This window comes from Eriocheir sinensis, chromosome 10 (assembly GCF_024679095.1).
Source record: "Eriocheir sinensis breed Jianghai 21 chromosome 10, ASM2467909v1, whole genome shotgun sequence".
Lineage (NCBI taxonomy): Eukaryota > Metazoa > Arthropoda > Malacostraca > Decapoda > Varunidae > Eriocheir > Eriocheir sinensis.
In genome coordinates, this window is record NC_066518.1 from 20510958 (window position 1) to 20525991 (window position 15034).

The following is a 15034-nucleotide window of genomic DNA, read 5'->3' on the forward strand; positions in this document are numbered from 1 at the left end:
TAGCATAAATTTGTAACAATAATATAAAAACAAATATAGGAAAATTTGGGGTAAATAAAGCAGTGCATACACAATTCTTGCACTTATTTCCCTTCAACTCCTTAATATTCAGCTATTTTTCAACGTATCACTTTTTAAGCATGGTTCCTGAATGTACATGCTTTTCTAATTCTGTTGATGTAGGTTGCATCCCAATGTATAAATATATAAGGGTCAAAACTGCCCTGAAACATAAGCTGTGCTGTGATGGCAGAGTGTCAATCCTTGCTCCTCTTCTCTAGCCTCTGCTGTCAAGAACGGTGGATCTTAGTAAACAAATGCCAAGGCAAATGAATTCCTTCACAGCACAGCTTATATTTCCAGGCAATTTTGACCTTCTATGTATTTTTTCATCGGGACATAACCTACACAAAAGAATCGGAAAAACATGTAGACTTAGCATCTGTAGTTAAAAAAATGATGTGATGAAAAATAGCTGAGTACTAAGGAGTTGAAGGGAAATGACTGCAAGAAAATGTTTATGCGCTATTTCATTTAACTCTGATTTTCCTATATTTGCTTTTACATTATTGTTACAAATTTATGCTAGTGTGATGCAGAATTTTCTCAAGGAGACAGCGGTGGTCTTAGTTTTTCTTAATAATGAATGATGGGGCCAGGAAACTGGGTGGAAGTGAGGTGTATGAAGTTGTCAGTTTTAGATGAACTGGGAACACCCATGGCTGCCACTTCGCGCTGCTGGCATCACTCATAACAATGCAGCGAAATAAAGGATGTGCGCTCTAGTATATAACTCTGTGTCTGCATTTGATTCACAGTTGGCTCTCAATTTTTTTGCATTTTTTGTAGAGTTGTATGATTTAAATCAAGTTGATTGAAATTAAGATTTACCGTATTTTGCGGTGTATAACGCGCACCTTTTTCACGTAAAAAATGCCTGAAAGTTTACCCCTGTGAGTTATACGCCGAAGGTACAAATTTTTATTGATTTGTTTTCTTTGGGGTGTTTTAAGGGTCTTTTTTTTCCATCTTGTCCAATAACAACTGCAAACTTATCTTTATTATTGTTTATGATCCTTCGTAGTCCATAGCTGTCTTATAATATGCTACCATAGAATGCAGGCCGATCAAATAACTACTATACAAAAATGAAATCGGTGGAGGATTGCCCATGCCTTGTTGTTATCCCGTTTTTCCGTCGGGCGCCGACACAACCTGGCCGCCATTTGCATTGTTTTGTATGACTTAAGGAGCACTGTTGCCAGTTCGAGCAGTACAAGCTACATAAAAAATCGTATTGGAAAAAAAATATCCATGTGTTCAGTATTAATTATTAGTATTAGTGAGAATAATGGGGTAAATATGATATCAGAAACTGTACATCATGAGTCTTGTACGAGGAGTTATTTCACGCAACACCAGCCCGGCCGCCAATTGCATTGTTTACAAACCACACAACCACACTCATACAACAAACAGCTGCATGCCACGTGTCACGAGAACTGCGTGAATTGTGTCTTGCCTGCTATGTACAGTACCCTCTCGAGTTTCGCACTTGCTTCATTCCGAAGGTATGGCGCTAAACTCAAGGATCGCGAAACTCGAGGTATTGAAATCCATGTAAAAGTGCTTATTGGTTACGACCCGTGGAAAATAATGACTTTTTCCGACTTACTGCCTTGTTATCACAATTTTTTCAACTTTACTCCCTTGTTATCTCAAAATACGTACCTTGTTAATAGGCAGAAAATGGGAAGTAAGATCAGATCGTTTTTAAGCCCCAGTTGAAGGCGGCTGCCTAACAATTGGCTGGCAGTTATGAATACATGCTTGTGATCCACGTGGTGTCATCTGCTAAAGTAAGGGTGGTAGCTTGCGGTCACCCGTGGGACAGTTGGACAAACCTATATTTTTCTGGTAGTTTTCTGTGTGTTATGAAATAATCTGCTAACTCTTTCTGTTAAAAATCATGAAATCCCTAATATCATGATTGACTTTTCAATGCCTTTTGAACATAAACTGCTGCCGCCGCCGCAAAATAGCTCGCAGAGAGATTCAACTTGCTTGCTGTTTCTATATTTCCCTCACCGCTCACAAAGATCACAAGCGGACAGACTAGACCAAAACCAGCCAAATTAATACTTTTAATGCTGTGTATTTCCACAGCGCGCATGCATGGTGGACAGCAGAATGACTAATTTCATCGGGGAGATATTTCTCGCTACACCGGCCAGTGTAGTGGACCTTCTTCTTCTCCTTTTGACCTGTAACGCTTTGTATCGCTTCTTAGGTCCTCCTTCTCCACACTTTTATACTTCACAACATGCACTTAGGGCCGCTTTCACAGTCATTTTGTTTGTTTTGATCGCTATGGTGGCGATCGCTGCTATAGTATTTCCACGTGAAACTGGCCGATGGGGTAGTGGCGGCTGTGGGGTTAGCCTAGCCCTGCACTTACCACTTACTCTTAACATCTCTCGCTTTGTATGTGAAACACTAAGTGGCGATCGCCGCCATTCGTAACGATCAAAACAAAGTGACTGTGAAAGCGGCCCTAGTTACTTAACAGTGCGCACTTATACACTTCACCCTGAACTTAGGTGTTTTTCTGTCCTTTTCTTTCCCTGATTTTGCTTTTCTATGCCCTTTTCCTATTTTCCACTGTTACTTTTCACCGTCGCTACCATGCATTACAGGTCAAAAGAATGAGAAGAAAAGGAAAACAACACTGGGAGATCTACAATTTTCATAGACTTGAGAAAAAGATTTTTGGACTGTGGTTCCACAGCACAGGGTGTTCTCTTATCTTCTTAATCAAGAAGCAAGCAAAGCAGCTCTGCCAGTCCACTTTACGAGTCAATTGGTGGGCCATCTTCCACTGCTCCTCACTCCTCAGCCACTGCCGTTGTCTGTTTGTTTACATGCAGCCGTTCGGTACCCAGGTACCCAGCGCTCATACTCACAACTGCTTTCCATTCATAAGGACAACCAACAACTCGCTCCTAGTTGGGCATATGGGCAACCGCAGTTGCCCATATGCCCAATGGTTGGACGCAGCAGCATGCATGACGCTGACGGTAGGTAGACGTGACCCAAACATGTCAAAGCAATGCGAAACTCGTGGCGGTAATACGCGAAAGTCGTGATGGTAAGAATTTTAAGAATTTAGGACTAAGCGCTAAACTGAAGGATCACGAAACTCGGATAACGCAAAACTTGTGGCGGTAATATGTGAAAGCTCATATACAATAGGAAATATTTATTTTGGTAATTCTTAACCATCAATTTCTTCCTGCAGGTGTTCAATGGGTGTCCACTACATATTCACTGCACAGCTTCTTGGATCCACCCAGAGACCCGTGATCAGCACATCCTTATTGGTGCAGAAGAGGGCATCTACACCTTGAATCTGAATGAGTTGCATGAAGCCACCATGGAACAGCTGCTTCCCACTAGAACCACATGGATGTTCGTCATTAAGGATGTGCTCATGACGATATCAGGTAATACCATCCAGAAGTAATAAGGTTTCATTCCAAGACAGAACTTTGGCAGCTTAGAACCCAATGTGCCTGCCATTTCAATTTTTATTTCCGAGGGAATTCTTGCAGAATATCTTGAGCAGGCATACAGTGAAACTTCAATGTCCATGGATTTAGATATTTGTTGGGTAGTCCATGGATATTATCAAGTTAAAGAATTGGATATTCCTGGGTTTTCTTGAGCATTTTTATGGCCAGCCAAAGCGCTCGCTGCTCACCGCACATCCTGCCAACACCCCATGCACCTTTATTCTTACAGTAACCATGCTAGTGGTTGCTGTAAATACTTCTTACCAGACTACTTGGTTGACTACTTGTAAGGGAGCATTCAAAAGGATGTTTATAATGAGAACTGTATAAATGATCATAAGTTTTCAATACATGTTCATGATATTGTTCTAATTACAGTTTTCCAAGCCTAAAATAAAATTATGTTGTATGGACAGACACGCACACTTCTCAGTTTCTGTTCATAGAAGTTTACACACACACGATGACTCGTTCGGCAACTGTCACCGCGGCCACTGCTAGTCTTGCACCCTGCACCCACTCCTCTGGGATGCGTGTAAGGACATCAGCATGGTTTTCGGAAGACCGGACGAGTGTCACAGACAGATCCAATTTGAGTTCAGTTGCCAGCTGCCGCATGACATTGACACGACGATGGATCAACATCTCTCCGTGCACCTTGGTTCTAAGACGCGCACGGCCATTCAGCGAGTCGTCGATCCAGCGATGGACAGTCACTGAGTCTGTCCTTAGCTCTATGGTCTGCATGCCCCACATGAGGGCCAGGTTGACGCCACGGACCGCTGCATCTAGCTCAGCCATGTTGATGTGGGAGCTTTCATCTTGTTGCAGCCAGCATGCATCCTCGATGGTGTCGCCTTGTGGTGTCTCCACAACAACACCGGCAGCTAGAGAGCTGCCGTCTGTCCACACAACTGCCCGGTCGCCACGCACGTACCAGAGGATTTGACACGGATCATCTCTGACCAGCTGCGTCGCCACACACTCCATCTGCCTACGCAGAGAGTCGTCTTGCACAACATCGTCCCAACCGCCAGTCACTGCATTCACCCGGCGTTTCAACCATGCGGCTGCTGGTCTAAGCCAGCCACCAACGGGCAGGTGTGCAATCAACTGTCCGCACCACACGAATACAGCCTGGCGTGTCACTCTTGTGGGTGAGGAGCAGATCGGGTTGTCACGGGTCCACAGCAACTGGCCACCGGCGGACTGCACGTGCAACCCCAGCAACCGTGCCCTGTCAACTGCACGGTTAGGCTGCTTGCACTCCAGCCCGAAGGACGCAAAATGCGCAGAAACCTTCTCTGCACTGACCTGGTCCTCATCCACCAGCAGGTTATCCACGTATGGCAGAACAGCTCGCTCGATCCCTGGGTCCTGAGCCAGAATGGTCTTGACAACGGCTTTCATGACCATCGGTGCTATGCTGAGCCCGAATCCAAGACGTGTCAGACAGTACCGTTGACCTCGTACTATCACTGTTTGAAACGGCCACAGCTGCCGATCAACACTTATTTGCAATAAGCCTTTCTGAGATCGAGTACAGCCACATTCACTCTGTGACGACGCCACTTCCGCAACTGATCGGCACACACGTCACTGTCAGCTGTGAAGGCGGTCACGTGGTCGTTGAGTTCACGATAGTCAAGGACAGGCTGCATCTTGCCGTTGTTGTTCTGGCGAACTGCCGTGAGTGGCACGAGCCCTCGTGATGCCCCATGTTGCTGTTCATCGTGAGGCACCAGCCAGCCGTTTCTGATCCATGCATCCAACTCGCCGTCGAACTCCTTACGCATGGATGGGGACACGTTGTACTGTGCTACCACATTGCGCAAGCAGTCGGGTGCTGCTCTGTTCGTCCACTTCCATGTCACTGTCCATGTCACACGCACCATGTTGAACCGCATGCTGAAGTCTGGCGCATCCACCACCAACGGCGCCGCAGACGCGGCCCCACACAGCTTCCTTGTGCCGCAGAACTGAACTTCTGACGAAGCCTTCACAATAACGCCACCAAGTGCCAAGATGCCTGCGATGCCAAGCACAGCGTCCATGTCCAGAGGCTTCTCGCCCGCCACCAGGGTACACACCTGAGCACGCTGGCCAGTATGGGTCTCCAACGTCACTCTGCCGACCCTGACGCATTGGAATGTGTCCCCACTAATGGTGGTGATGTTGGTTGTCTGTGGTTGCCACTGGGCACAACACTGAGCGTGCACGATGGTGTCAGTACACCCAGTGTCGACCAGGGCTCGGCACCACCGGCTGTCGACAAGCAGCTGTACCACCAGAAGAGCGCCACTTACTGGTGTCCGGGAGAGGACGCTGGCGCTGATGCGCCCCCTCCGGTGTCGTTTCCCTTCTGCGGGCATGTAGCTGCAAGATGTCCCGTCTGGCCACAGCTCCAGCAACGGCAAGGCCACCGTGCTCCCTGCGACGGTTGTGTGAGTGGCTGGGCTGGTGATGGTGTTGACGATTGGCCCTTCTGTGTTACCGGTGAGCAACCTTGTGCCGACACTCCAACCGCCACTGTACGCACTTCAATAAGAACAGCGTGAGCCTGGGCCACCACACTGGTCAGGTCAAGTCCTTTGGCTCTAGATCCAGCACAGAGAGTGCGACGAATATCTTCTGGCAACCCAGCCACAAACGCACACGTCAGGGCACGTTCAGGGATGCCTCCGAACAAGGTTGACAGCCGCCTGAGGTCAGCCAGGAAGACGTCTGCTGATTCACTTGGTCGAAGCCGGCGCGCTGTGAAGGCCTCGTATGCCACGAACTGATCCAATGCGAATGCCGCATACAGAGCACCGCGCACGGCTGCTAGTAAACCACGGCTGGAGGTCGGTTGTTGTGACCAGACGGCGAATGCCTCACCTGTCAGGCGCAGCGGCGGCACGGATTCGAGCACGACACCCCGAAGCTGGCACAACATCTCCACCCGCATCAGCCACTCCACAATGTTTGTTGTACCATCGTACTCTGGGATCAACCGGGTGTCAAACGGTATGGCTGGAGTCAGGGCAAGTGGCACCACAGGCTCCGGATCATCAGGCAGGGTCGTCTTCTCCTCCATGGTGCCTAGATAGCTTGGGGTTGTCAATCAAAGCTTCTCATGCTGTTAGCCTTTATTCCTTCCAAACACACTGGACGTCAGGGCGATTCACGGGTTGGAAGGCCACTGCCTCTCTGCCTCTGCGGGCGAACCACCTCACCTAGCCTCACCTTCCGCCCCTGACGTCACCAACAGTTAAACAAGTAGTCTGACCATCACCCTATACGTTGATGCACGTACATACACACGCACACACTAGTACAACCACTTACACACGTTAGATAGTTTACACATAATTACTCATTCACGCACACTCACACACAAGCTGGCGGACAGACACAGTTGAACTCCTGATGCGTCTTCAATACTATCATCAGGCTGCGCGGGAACTGAACCCTAGATGTGGAAATTAAGGTGGGAGCCGTGCTAGGTGGTAATCGTGCTGTCCCGAAGTATTAAAGGCTGAAAACTGTGAATAACACTGAATAATGAGCGAGGAGAAGGCGGGGGCGACGGCTTCGTTGCCACCGCTGGGTTTGTTTACACCGGTAAGCAGGGGAGCCAGGCCAAGGGACAATGATTTTGAAGGTTTCTCGGAAGATGTGGATAGGCACAGAGACCGAGACATTATGTTGAGAAGGAAACTTATTGACTTGGAAAGGGAGATGAAGGAAATGAAGGACAGAATGGGGACGTTGGAGAGAGAGGTTGACGTCCTAAAGATGGAGAAAAATGTATGGCAAAATGCATAAAATGACTTGCACAAGCAGGTAATGTTAAATGAGAAGAAGACAGAGGATACAGAGGAAGGAATTAAAGGAAACGCATAAAGTCTGGAAGGAGTAACAAGAAATGGAGAATGTTAGCTTTAAGAAAATTGTGGAGGAGCAAGTCAAGGCTAAGGATGAAGCTATAACTGAAAAGGTGATCCAGGTGATAAAAGAAAAAACAGAAATAGTGAGGGACACAGTTGAAAAAAAGAAGTCTGTTGCAGTGGTGGGCATTAATGAAGAGCACATGCCGATCAAACATACAAGGGAAAAGAAAGAAAGGAAGGCAGTGGAGCAAGTAATTGAAGCAATTCAGGAAGAAGGTCATGAGCTGGTAGGGGAGATCAAAGAAGTATGCAGGCTTGGAAAGTATGAAGAAGGAGCCCAACAACCAGTAAAAGTTAGATTTGGGTCTCAAGCTGCTGCAGAAGAAGTGGTGGGAAAGTCATGGAAGTTATCAAGAACAGAGACCTACAAAAAAGTCTGGGTAAGAAAGGACAGAAGTGTGGAGGAAAGAAACATGATTAGAGAATTGAAGAATCAAGCCAACGAAAAGAATGAAGCAAGGTCAGAAGAGGAAAAAAAAGAAGTTTTTCTGGAGAGTGATAGACATGGACCTAAGGAAGTGGTACAGAAGGGAAGAGGAAACAGCTTGAAGGTGGCATACACTAATGTGGACGGGTTAATATCGTCAATGTTAGAAATAGGAGATTACCTGAGCAAGGAAAAACCAGATGTTATGGGGATTACGAAAACCAAATTGACTGGTAGTATAGATGCATTTAACTTAGGGGATGGTAAATATAATGTATGGATGAGAAATAGAGAAAATAAACAAGGAGGAGGAGTGATGCTATTGTTGTGATGTGTGGGGGGATATCTCTCTCTCTCTCTCTCCACTGAATGAAGTGAATATTTATTTTTCGATAGAAACCTACCTCTTGTTTGATTTACATTATTTTTGATTTACGCGACCTCTTCAAGGACATAATACTCGCGTAAATCAAGAGTTACCTGTATTTTGACATAACAAGGGAGTAAAGTAAAAAAAAATTGAAATAACAAGGGAGTAAAGTAAGAATAAGTAATTTTTTCCACGGGTCGGAACCAATAAGTGCTTTTTCATGGATTTCAATACCCCGAGTTTCGCGATCCTCGAGTTTAGCGCTATACCTTCGGAATGAAGCAAATGTGAAACTCGAGAGGGTACTGTATAGATTAGGAAGGATTTAATTAACCCCTTCAACACAAGGACGCGTATACTGCGTCCTTGCGTGCTCCATACCATATCCGGGCACACGAGTTATTTCATCCCGGATATTGTACAATTGTTTTTAGGATGTAGGTCGGATATGATACAGTGTCTTATTTGACTTTCAATGTTGCTGTTGTGTAATATCATAAGTGTGTCGTGCACTCATTTGTACTTGACAGGAACAATCAATTCTAACAGAAAATAACAAAAATAATGAGAAAGAAATGATATATGTGTGTGTGTGTGTGTGTGTGTGTGTGTGTGTGTAGTTCCTCTTTCCTGGAGTTGCCAAGTGGCTGATTAGTGAGTGCATTGTCTCACCACCCCCTCGGTTCTGGGATGCGGCGTGAGGCTCATGCATGAGCTCCGGCCTCCTCCTCACATCCATCCCGCTGTCTGTTCTTTCTTTCTTTCTTCCTTCCTTCCTTATACCTCCTCTCTGCAGTGTGTGTGTGTGTGTGTGTGTGTGTGTGTGTGTGTGTGTGTGAGACGCGGCATGAGGCTCACGCGCGAGCTCCGGCCTCCCCCTCATACCCATCCCGCTGTCTGTTCTTTCTTTCTTTCTTTCTTTCTTTCTTTCTTCCTTCGGAACTTCGAGTGTAAAACGCCAGACGTGATGCTATCCTTGTATAATTCCATGGTAAGACCGCACCTCGAGTATGCAGTACAGTTCTGGTCTCCTAATTACAGAAAGGACATTGATTTACTGGAAAGGATTCAACGACGTGCCACGAAAATGATACCAACCTTAAGGGCTCAACTGTACGAGGAACGACTCAAGCGACTCAATCTCTTTACATTGGAAAAAAGACGCCTACAAGGGGATATGATTCAAGTCTTCAAGTACCTGAAAAAGTTCAATAACGTCAATTGCTCCAAATTCTTTGAACTGCAAACCAACTCAAGAATTAGAAATAACGGTTTATCCATTCAGTCGAGTCGATGTAACACAGACATTGGAAGGAGTTTCTTTTCAAACTGAGTCATCCGTCACTGGAACAATCTTCCCTCAGAAGTAGTAAATGCGAATACCATCAGCTCCTTCAAATATAGAATCGACCGTCATTTCGCTGCGTCGGGAGTAAACTGAATAACGAGGTGCTTTCATCAGCTCTTCAATATCAAAGTGCTTTCATCTGCTCCTCAAGCCCCAAGAGCCAATAGGCTTTCTGTTGCCTGCATTTCCATTTCCATGTTTCTTTCCTTCCTTCCTTCCTTCTTTCCCTCCTTCCTTCCCTCCCTCCTTCCTTCCTTCCTTCCTTCCTTCCTTCCCTCCTTCCTTCCTTCCTTCTACCTCCTTTCTGCAGTGTGTGCGTGGGTGTGTGCGTGTAAGGCAGCGTGAGGCTCACGCACAAGCTCTGACCTCCCCTCACATCCATCCCGCTGTTTGTTCTTTCTTCTTTCCTTCCTTCCTTCCTTCCTTCCTTATACCTCCTCTCTGCAGTGTGTGTGGATGTGTGTGTCTGAGAGAGAGAGAGAGAGAGAGAGAGAGAGAGAGAGAGAGATATGGGAGGCACCTCTTCAACAAGTTTCAGCTTGCTGTTCCTCGACCCTTCCCTCCCTTTCTCACCATCTAATCTATGTGTGTGTGTGTGTGTGTCTGTGTGTGTATTTACCTAGTTGCCTAGTTGTATTTACCTAGTTATGAAATACAGGAAAAGAGCCGTACTAGGTTCATGCTGTCCCATTTGCATAACACTTATCATCCAGTTTGGCTTTAATTTCATGAATCGTTTTTGCACACACAGTCTCCTCATCAAGTCCGTTCCATGTTGTTATGCTTCTGTATGGAAAACTGTATTTCTTGATGTCTCTCCTACAGTCGCTCTTCTTCAATTTCTTACCATTGCCTCTTGTTACACTTGTCACGTACTACTAGGTCTTCCCTGTCCAATTTCTCCAATCCCTCTTGTATCCTGTACAATGCTATTAGGTCCCCTCTCTCTCATCTTCTCTCCAGTGTTGTTAGTCCCAATTTCTCCAGTCTTTCTTCATAAGTATGTTCTCTCAGAGTTTCCGGTAATATAGTCGCTGCTCTTTGTATTCTTTCCTACTTTCTAATTTCTTTCTTCAATCTAGGTGACCACACTAATGCTGCATATTCCAGTCTTGGACGTATCATCGATGTTATTAGTTTCTTCACCATTTCTTCATCTAAATATGTAAATGTATGTATATGTAAATGTGTGAGAGAGAGAGAGAGAGAGAGAGAGAGAGAGAGAGAGAGAGAGAGAGAGAGAGAGAGAGAATGTTAATCTCTTGCAAATTTCTCTGTATATTTATGCATACATCTCAAAATTATAAAATAATTTGTTTCTTTATGTGCACCATTTAATTTTGCATGTTTTTATATATAATACATGATGATTATGTTGAGATTATGGCTGAAAACTTGTTATAATCAGAAGCGATGTTTGAAATTTGATGCATGCAGCCATCCCGGATACAGGGCGGGGCGCTGTTTTCACCTGGCCATAGTGAAGGGGTTAAATGAGGAAGAGAGGGCTAAAATGAAGGAACTGGGGGAAGAACCCAAGGTGGTAAAGATTTATAACTCATACTAATCTACCCATCACCATATTAAACATTTACTGCCAGCTGTGGTAATATTAATCTACCCATTACCATATTTACATTAATAATATGTCTAAATTTACATTTTCTGGATTAATTTCCACAAAGGGTATAATATTGAATATATTTAACTGCATGAAGGCAATAGGCAAGAACTGGTTCACAAACAGGGTGGTGAATGATTGAAACAAACCAAGCTGGTACAGTAAAACCTCACCATTTGCACACTCACCATTTGCGCCCTCGCCATTTGCGCGGCCTTAATTTGCGGCCATCATCCCACCATTGGCGCACTTCGCCGCTATGGTAATGGCGTCTCACTGGCAGAAAAATGGCGGTGGAAGTGATTAAGAAGGTGGACAGTGGAAGAAAAAAGCGAGAGATTGGCCGTGAGTATGGCGTGTTTCCTGCCAGCAAACCTTTTTTTATTAATTTTTTTTTTTTTTTTTTTTTGGTTGGGGGAGTTTTGGGCCGTGACCGCCCATATGTATTTTTCCACATAGGTTATTATATTCGCCATTTGCGCATTCGCCATTTGCGCACCTTCAGACCGCCCATATGTGTGCAAATGGTGAGGTTTGACTGTATGTAGTTAACCCAGTAGCAGCGGGGATCATGTTTCTTAATGATCCCTCCAAGCGAGAAAAATGAGAAAAAATCAACCCTCACTCAAACCATTTCATAATATATATCAAAGCATTTGTGATCAGATTATGTATCATCTATTTTGGGGGGTTTATATCATGGCACAAATTTGTCCCGTCGCTGCTACACGGTAAAGCCACAAATTTGGTCCATCGCTGCTACCGGGTTAAGGCAAATATAATTAAAAGCTTAAAATGGATGTTAGATGTATTTATGGATGGGAAGAGAATTAAGTGAATAACACACTCAGGAGCTGCCTTGTGCAGGTTGTCTGGCCTCATGTATACTCCTTATATCCATGTGTATCCTAGTGTATTCATATAACATTCACCTATGCACAAATGTACAAACACACTTGTACCCTTGGCTGATGAGTCCGAAATGTATCTAAGCACTTACACTCCCCCTTTGTTTTCTACAGGTAAAGGGCCATACCTTTATCGTCATGAACTTATTGGCCTCCACAATCGGCATCTCCACAAGTTCTCTCTTCCTATGAACAAAATCCCAGAAAAGTTTTTGCCACGAAAATATGCAATCACTAACAAGGTATGTAAGACCCCACAATAGTTAAGGAATGAATAATATGAACACATTATGGTGTCTCTTTGTAGGTACTTGCCTTCACCTCTTTCCTCTCCATTTGAGATAGTCCATTTAGGGTTCAGCCTTCTAGATATCTGCCCTCATTTGCACTGGCTCCTCCAGGTGCCCGACACCAAGGGAACGCTGCGATGTTGTGTGGGTCGCAACCCTTACAATGGCTACAAGTACCTGTGTGGGGCCACCAACTCCTCTCTGTACCTGATGCAGTGGTATGATCCACTCAATAAGTTCATGCTACTGAAGGTGAGGTGTGTGTGTTTATGGTGTATGTAGTAATAATCATCATAGACTTTATTAAAAGGGAAAGGCAGCCATGCAGCTGAAATGATACAAATATATAAAATAAACAAACATTCACAAGGTTAACAGCAGTCAGGGAAAAATTATGAGCAAAAAGTAGTATAGACTGTGGTTAGCAGAAGTCATGAGACAACTTATATTGCTATACAGAAAATAACAAATCAAGAAAGAGAGGACATGTTAATAAGATTTACAATGGGTAAATAGAATTTTTTATATTTGTCCATCCTTGCCCTGATGGGGTTTAGATGGTTTACATTCCTCAATGAGCTGGGTGACTCACGAGTGTCGACATAGGTGCTGAATTTGATATGGTGCACCGCCTTGATCTATTTTTCAGTATTTTTGATTTTTTTTCCCGTGATTTTTCTCAATGTTACCCAAAAAAGCTAAAATTGGTGCTTGACTGAAAATTTTGAACCATTGAGATTTCCAGATTATTGTACTCCGGATTACTGGACTCTTGCTGTATAACAGTGCTTGTTCATTATATTAGATGAAAGTTTGTATGTTCATGTATATGTTGTCATCACAAATACTACACCCATTTTTTCACATAAAAAATGCCTGAAAGTTTAGCCCTGCGTGTTATATGCTGAATGTACAAATTTTTAATAATTTTTTTCTTCTTTGGGATGTTTTTAAGGGTTTGTTTTTTGTCTTATTCAATAACAACGCCAAGTTACCTTTATTATTGTTTATAATCCTTCATAGTCCGTAGCTGTCCTATAATATGTTACCATAGAATACAGGGCAATCTAATAACTACTATACAAAGACTAAATCGGTGGAAGATCGTCCATGCCTTGCTGTTATCCCGTTTTTCCGTCAGGCGCCATTTGTATGATCTTGATCTTGATGTCACAGGTGGCTTAAGATTGTATGACTAAGGAGCAGTACAAGCTACATAAAAAATCATATTGAAAAAAATGTCCATGTGTTCATTATTAATTATTAATATTAGTGGGAATAATGGGGTGAATATGATATCAGAAACTGTACATCATGAGTCTTGTACGAGGAGTTATTTCACGCAATCCCAGCCCGGCCGCCATTTGCATTATTTACAAACCACACAACCACACCCACACAACAAACAGCTGCATGCCGCGTGTCACCAGAACCGAGATATCCACTCGGGCACTCATTCTCAGCCTCTCTCGTGTGAGGAAGAAATGAGGGACACCATGAGGGGCTGGCTAGTATTGGTACCGGTACCGAGCAGTCTGGTACCAGTACCGTACCATATTGCTGGTACCGTTAGTACCGGTACTGGTACCGGTATCTGCCCATCCCTATTGTTGAGTAGCGTGGCAGCGTAGGTACTGTATTGTTGTTCAAGTAGCGTGCGGGAAGAACTGAGCTCAGCTGTGTGGCCGTGTGAGTCCAGTTGCATGAGACATCTGGTGGCCACTCCATAAAATATCGCGTATAAGTGAAAAAAAATGCCCAAATTAAACATTTATTTGGATTTTGGACCCCGGGTTATTTCAAAAACGCGTAAACCAAACTCGCGTAAATCGAGAGTTTCCTGTACTTCAAAACAAAACTAGGTAGTTTGAGTAAAAGAGAGTAAACTTTAATTTTCTATCATTACTCAGTGTATACTGTACTTGAAAGGTTATACATAGTATTTCCTTATGTACAGTCTAATTTGGAAGCTAACATCCATATTTAAGGAGGGATTACTGTGCATAGTAATCCCTCCTAATACACGAATGTTAGGTTCCAAATTAGACAGTGCATGAGAAAAAAACTGTACATTTCAAGTACAGTATACACTGGGTTATGGCAGAAAATTAAAGTTTACCCCCTTTTGCTCAAATTAGCTAGTTTCTTTCTGCCATACAATGTGTCGGTTTTATTCTTACAATTTTGAATGAAGACATTACCAAAGTTATCCAAAGCAATTGATAAACCATCGTTTCATAAAGTCATTACATACCTTACACAGAATTAACAAAAGTCTGAACATACATTGAATTCTTTCTCCTGATCAATATCCACAACAACCACTAGGTGGCTGCATGTGCACCGGCAGACCTACTTGTTTATTCTTGTCTTGTGCTATTAAGCGGCCGAGCTGTGACCTTACATTTGTATGTAAATACACTCAGCCCTCGATTTAATGGACCCCAATTTAACGGATTTTGGATTTAACGAACCACAAAATCTCAACGGACAAATACCCAGCAACGGACATTCTGTCTGTTGCTGGGTAGATTTGTCCGGTGTGACACTGGCTTTAGAAACATTA

General features: G+C 44.1%; 1 protein-coding gene across 1 annotated transcript in view; it reads left to right on the top strand.

Annotated features, from left to right (window-relative positions):
- The window catches only part of LOC126996675 (mitogen-activated protein kinase kinase kinase kinase 3-like), a gene marked incomplete at its 5' end in the record, with an annotated part of 50305 nt that overhangs the window by 15511 nt on the left and 19760 nt on the right, over positions 1 to 15034 (top strand). Inside the window, 3 exon segments of the mRNA XM_050857409.1 lie at positions 3299 to 3503; positions 12293 to 12420; positions 12580 to 12720. Of these exon segments, the coding sequence (XP_050713366.1) occupies positions 3299 to 3503; positions 12293 to 12420; positions 12580 to 12720 (474 nt within the window).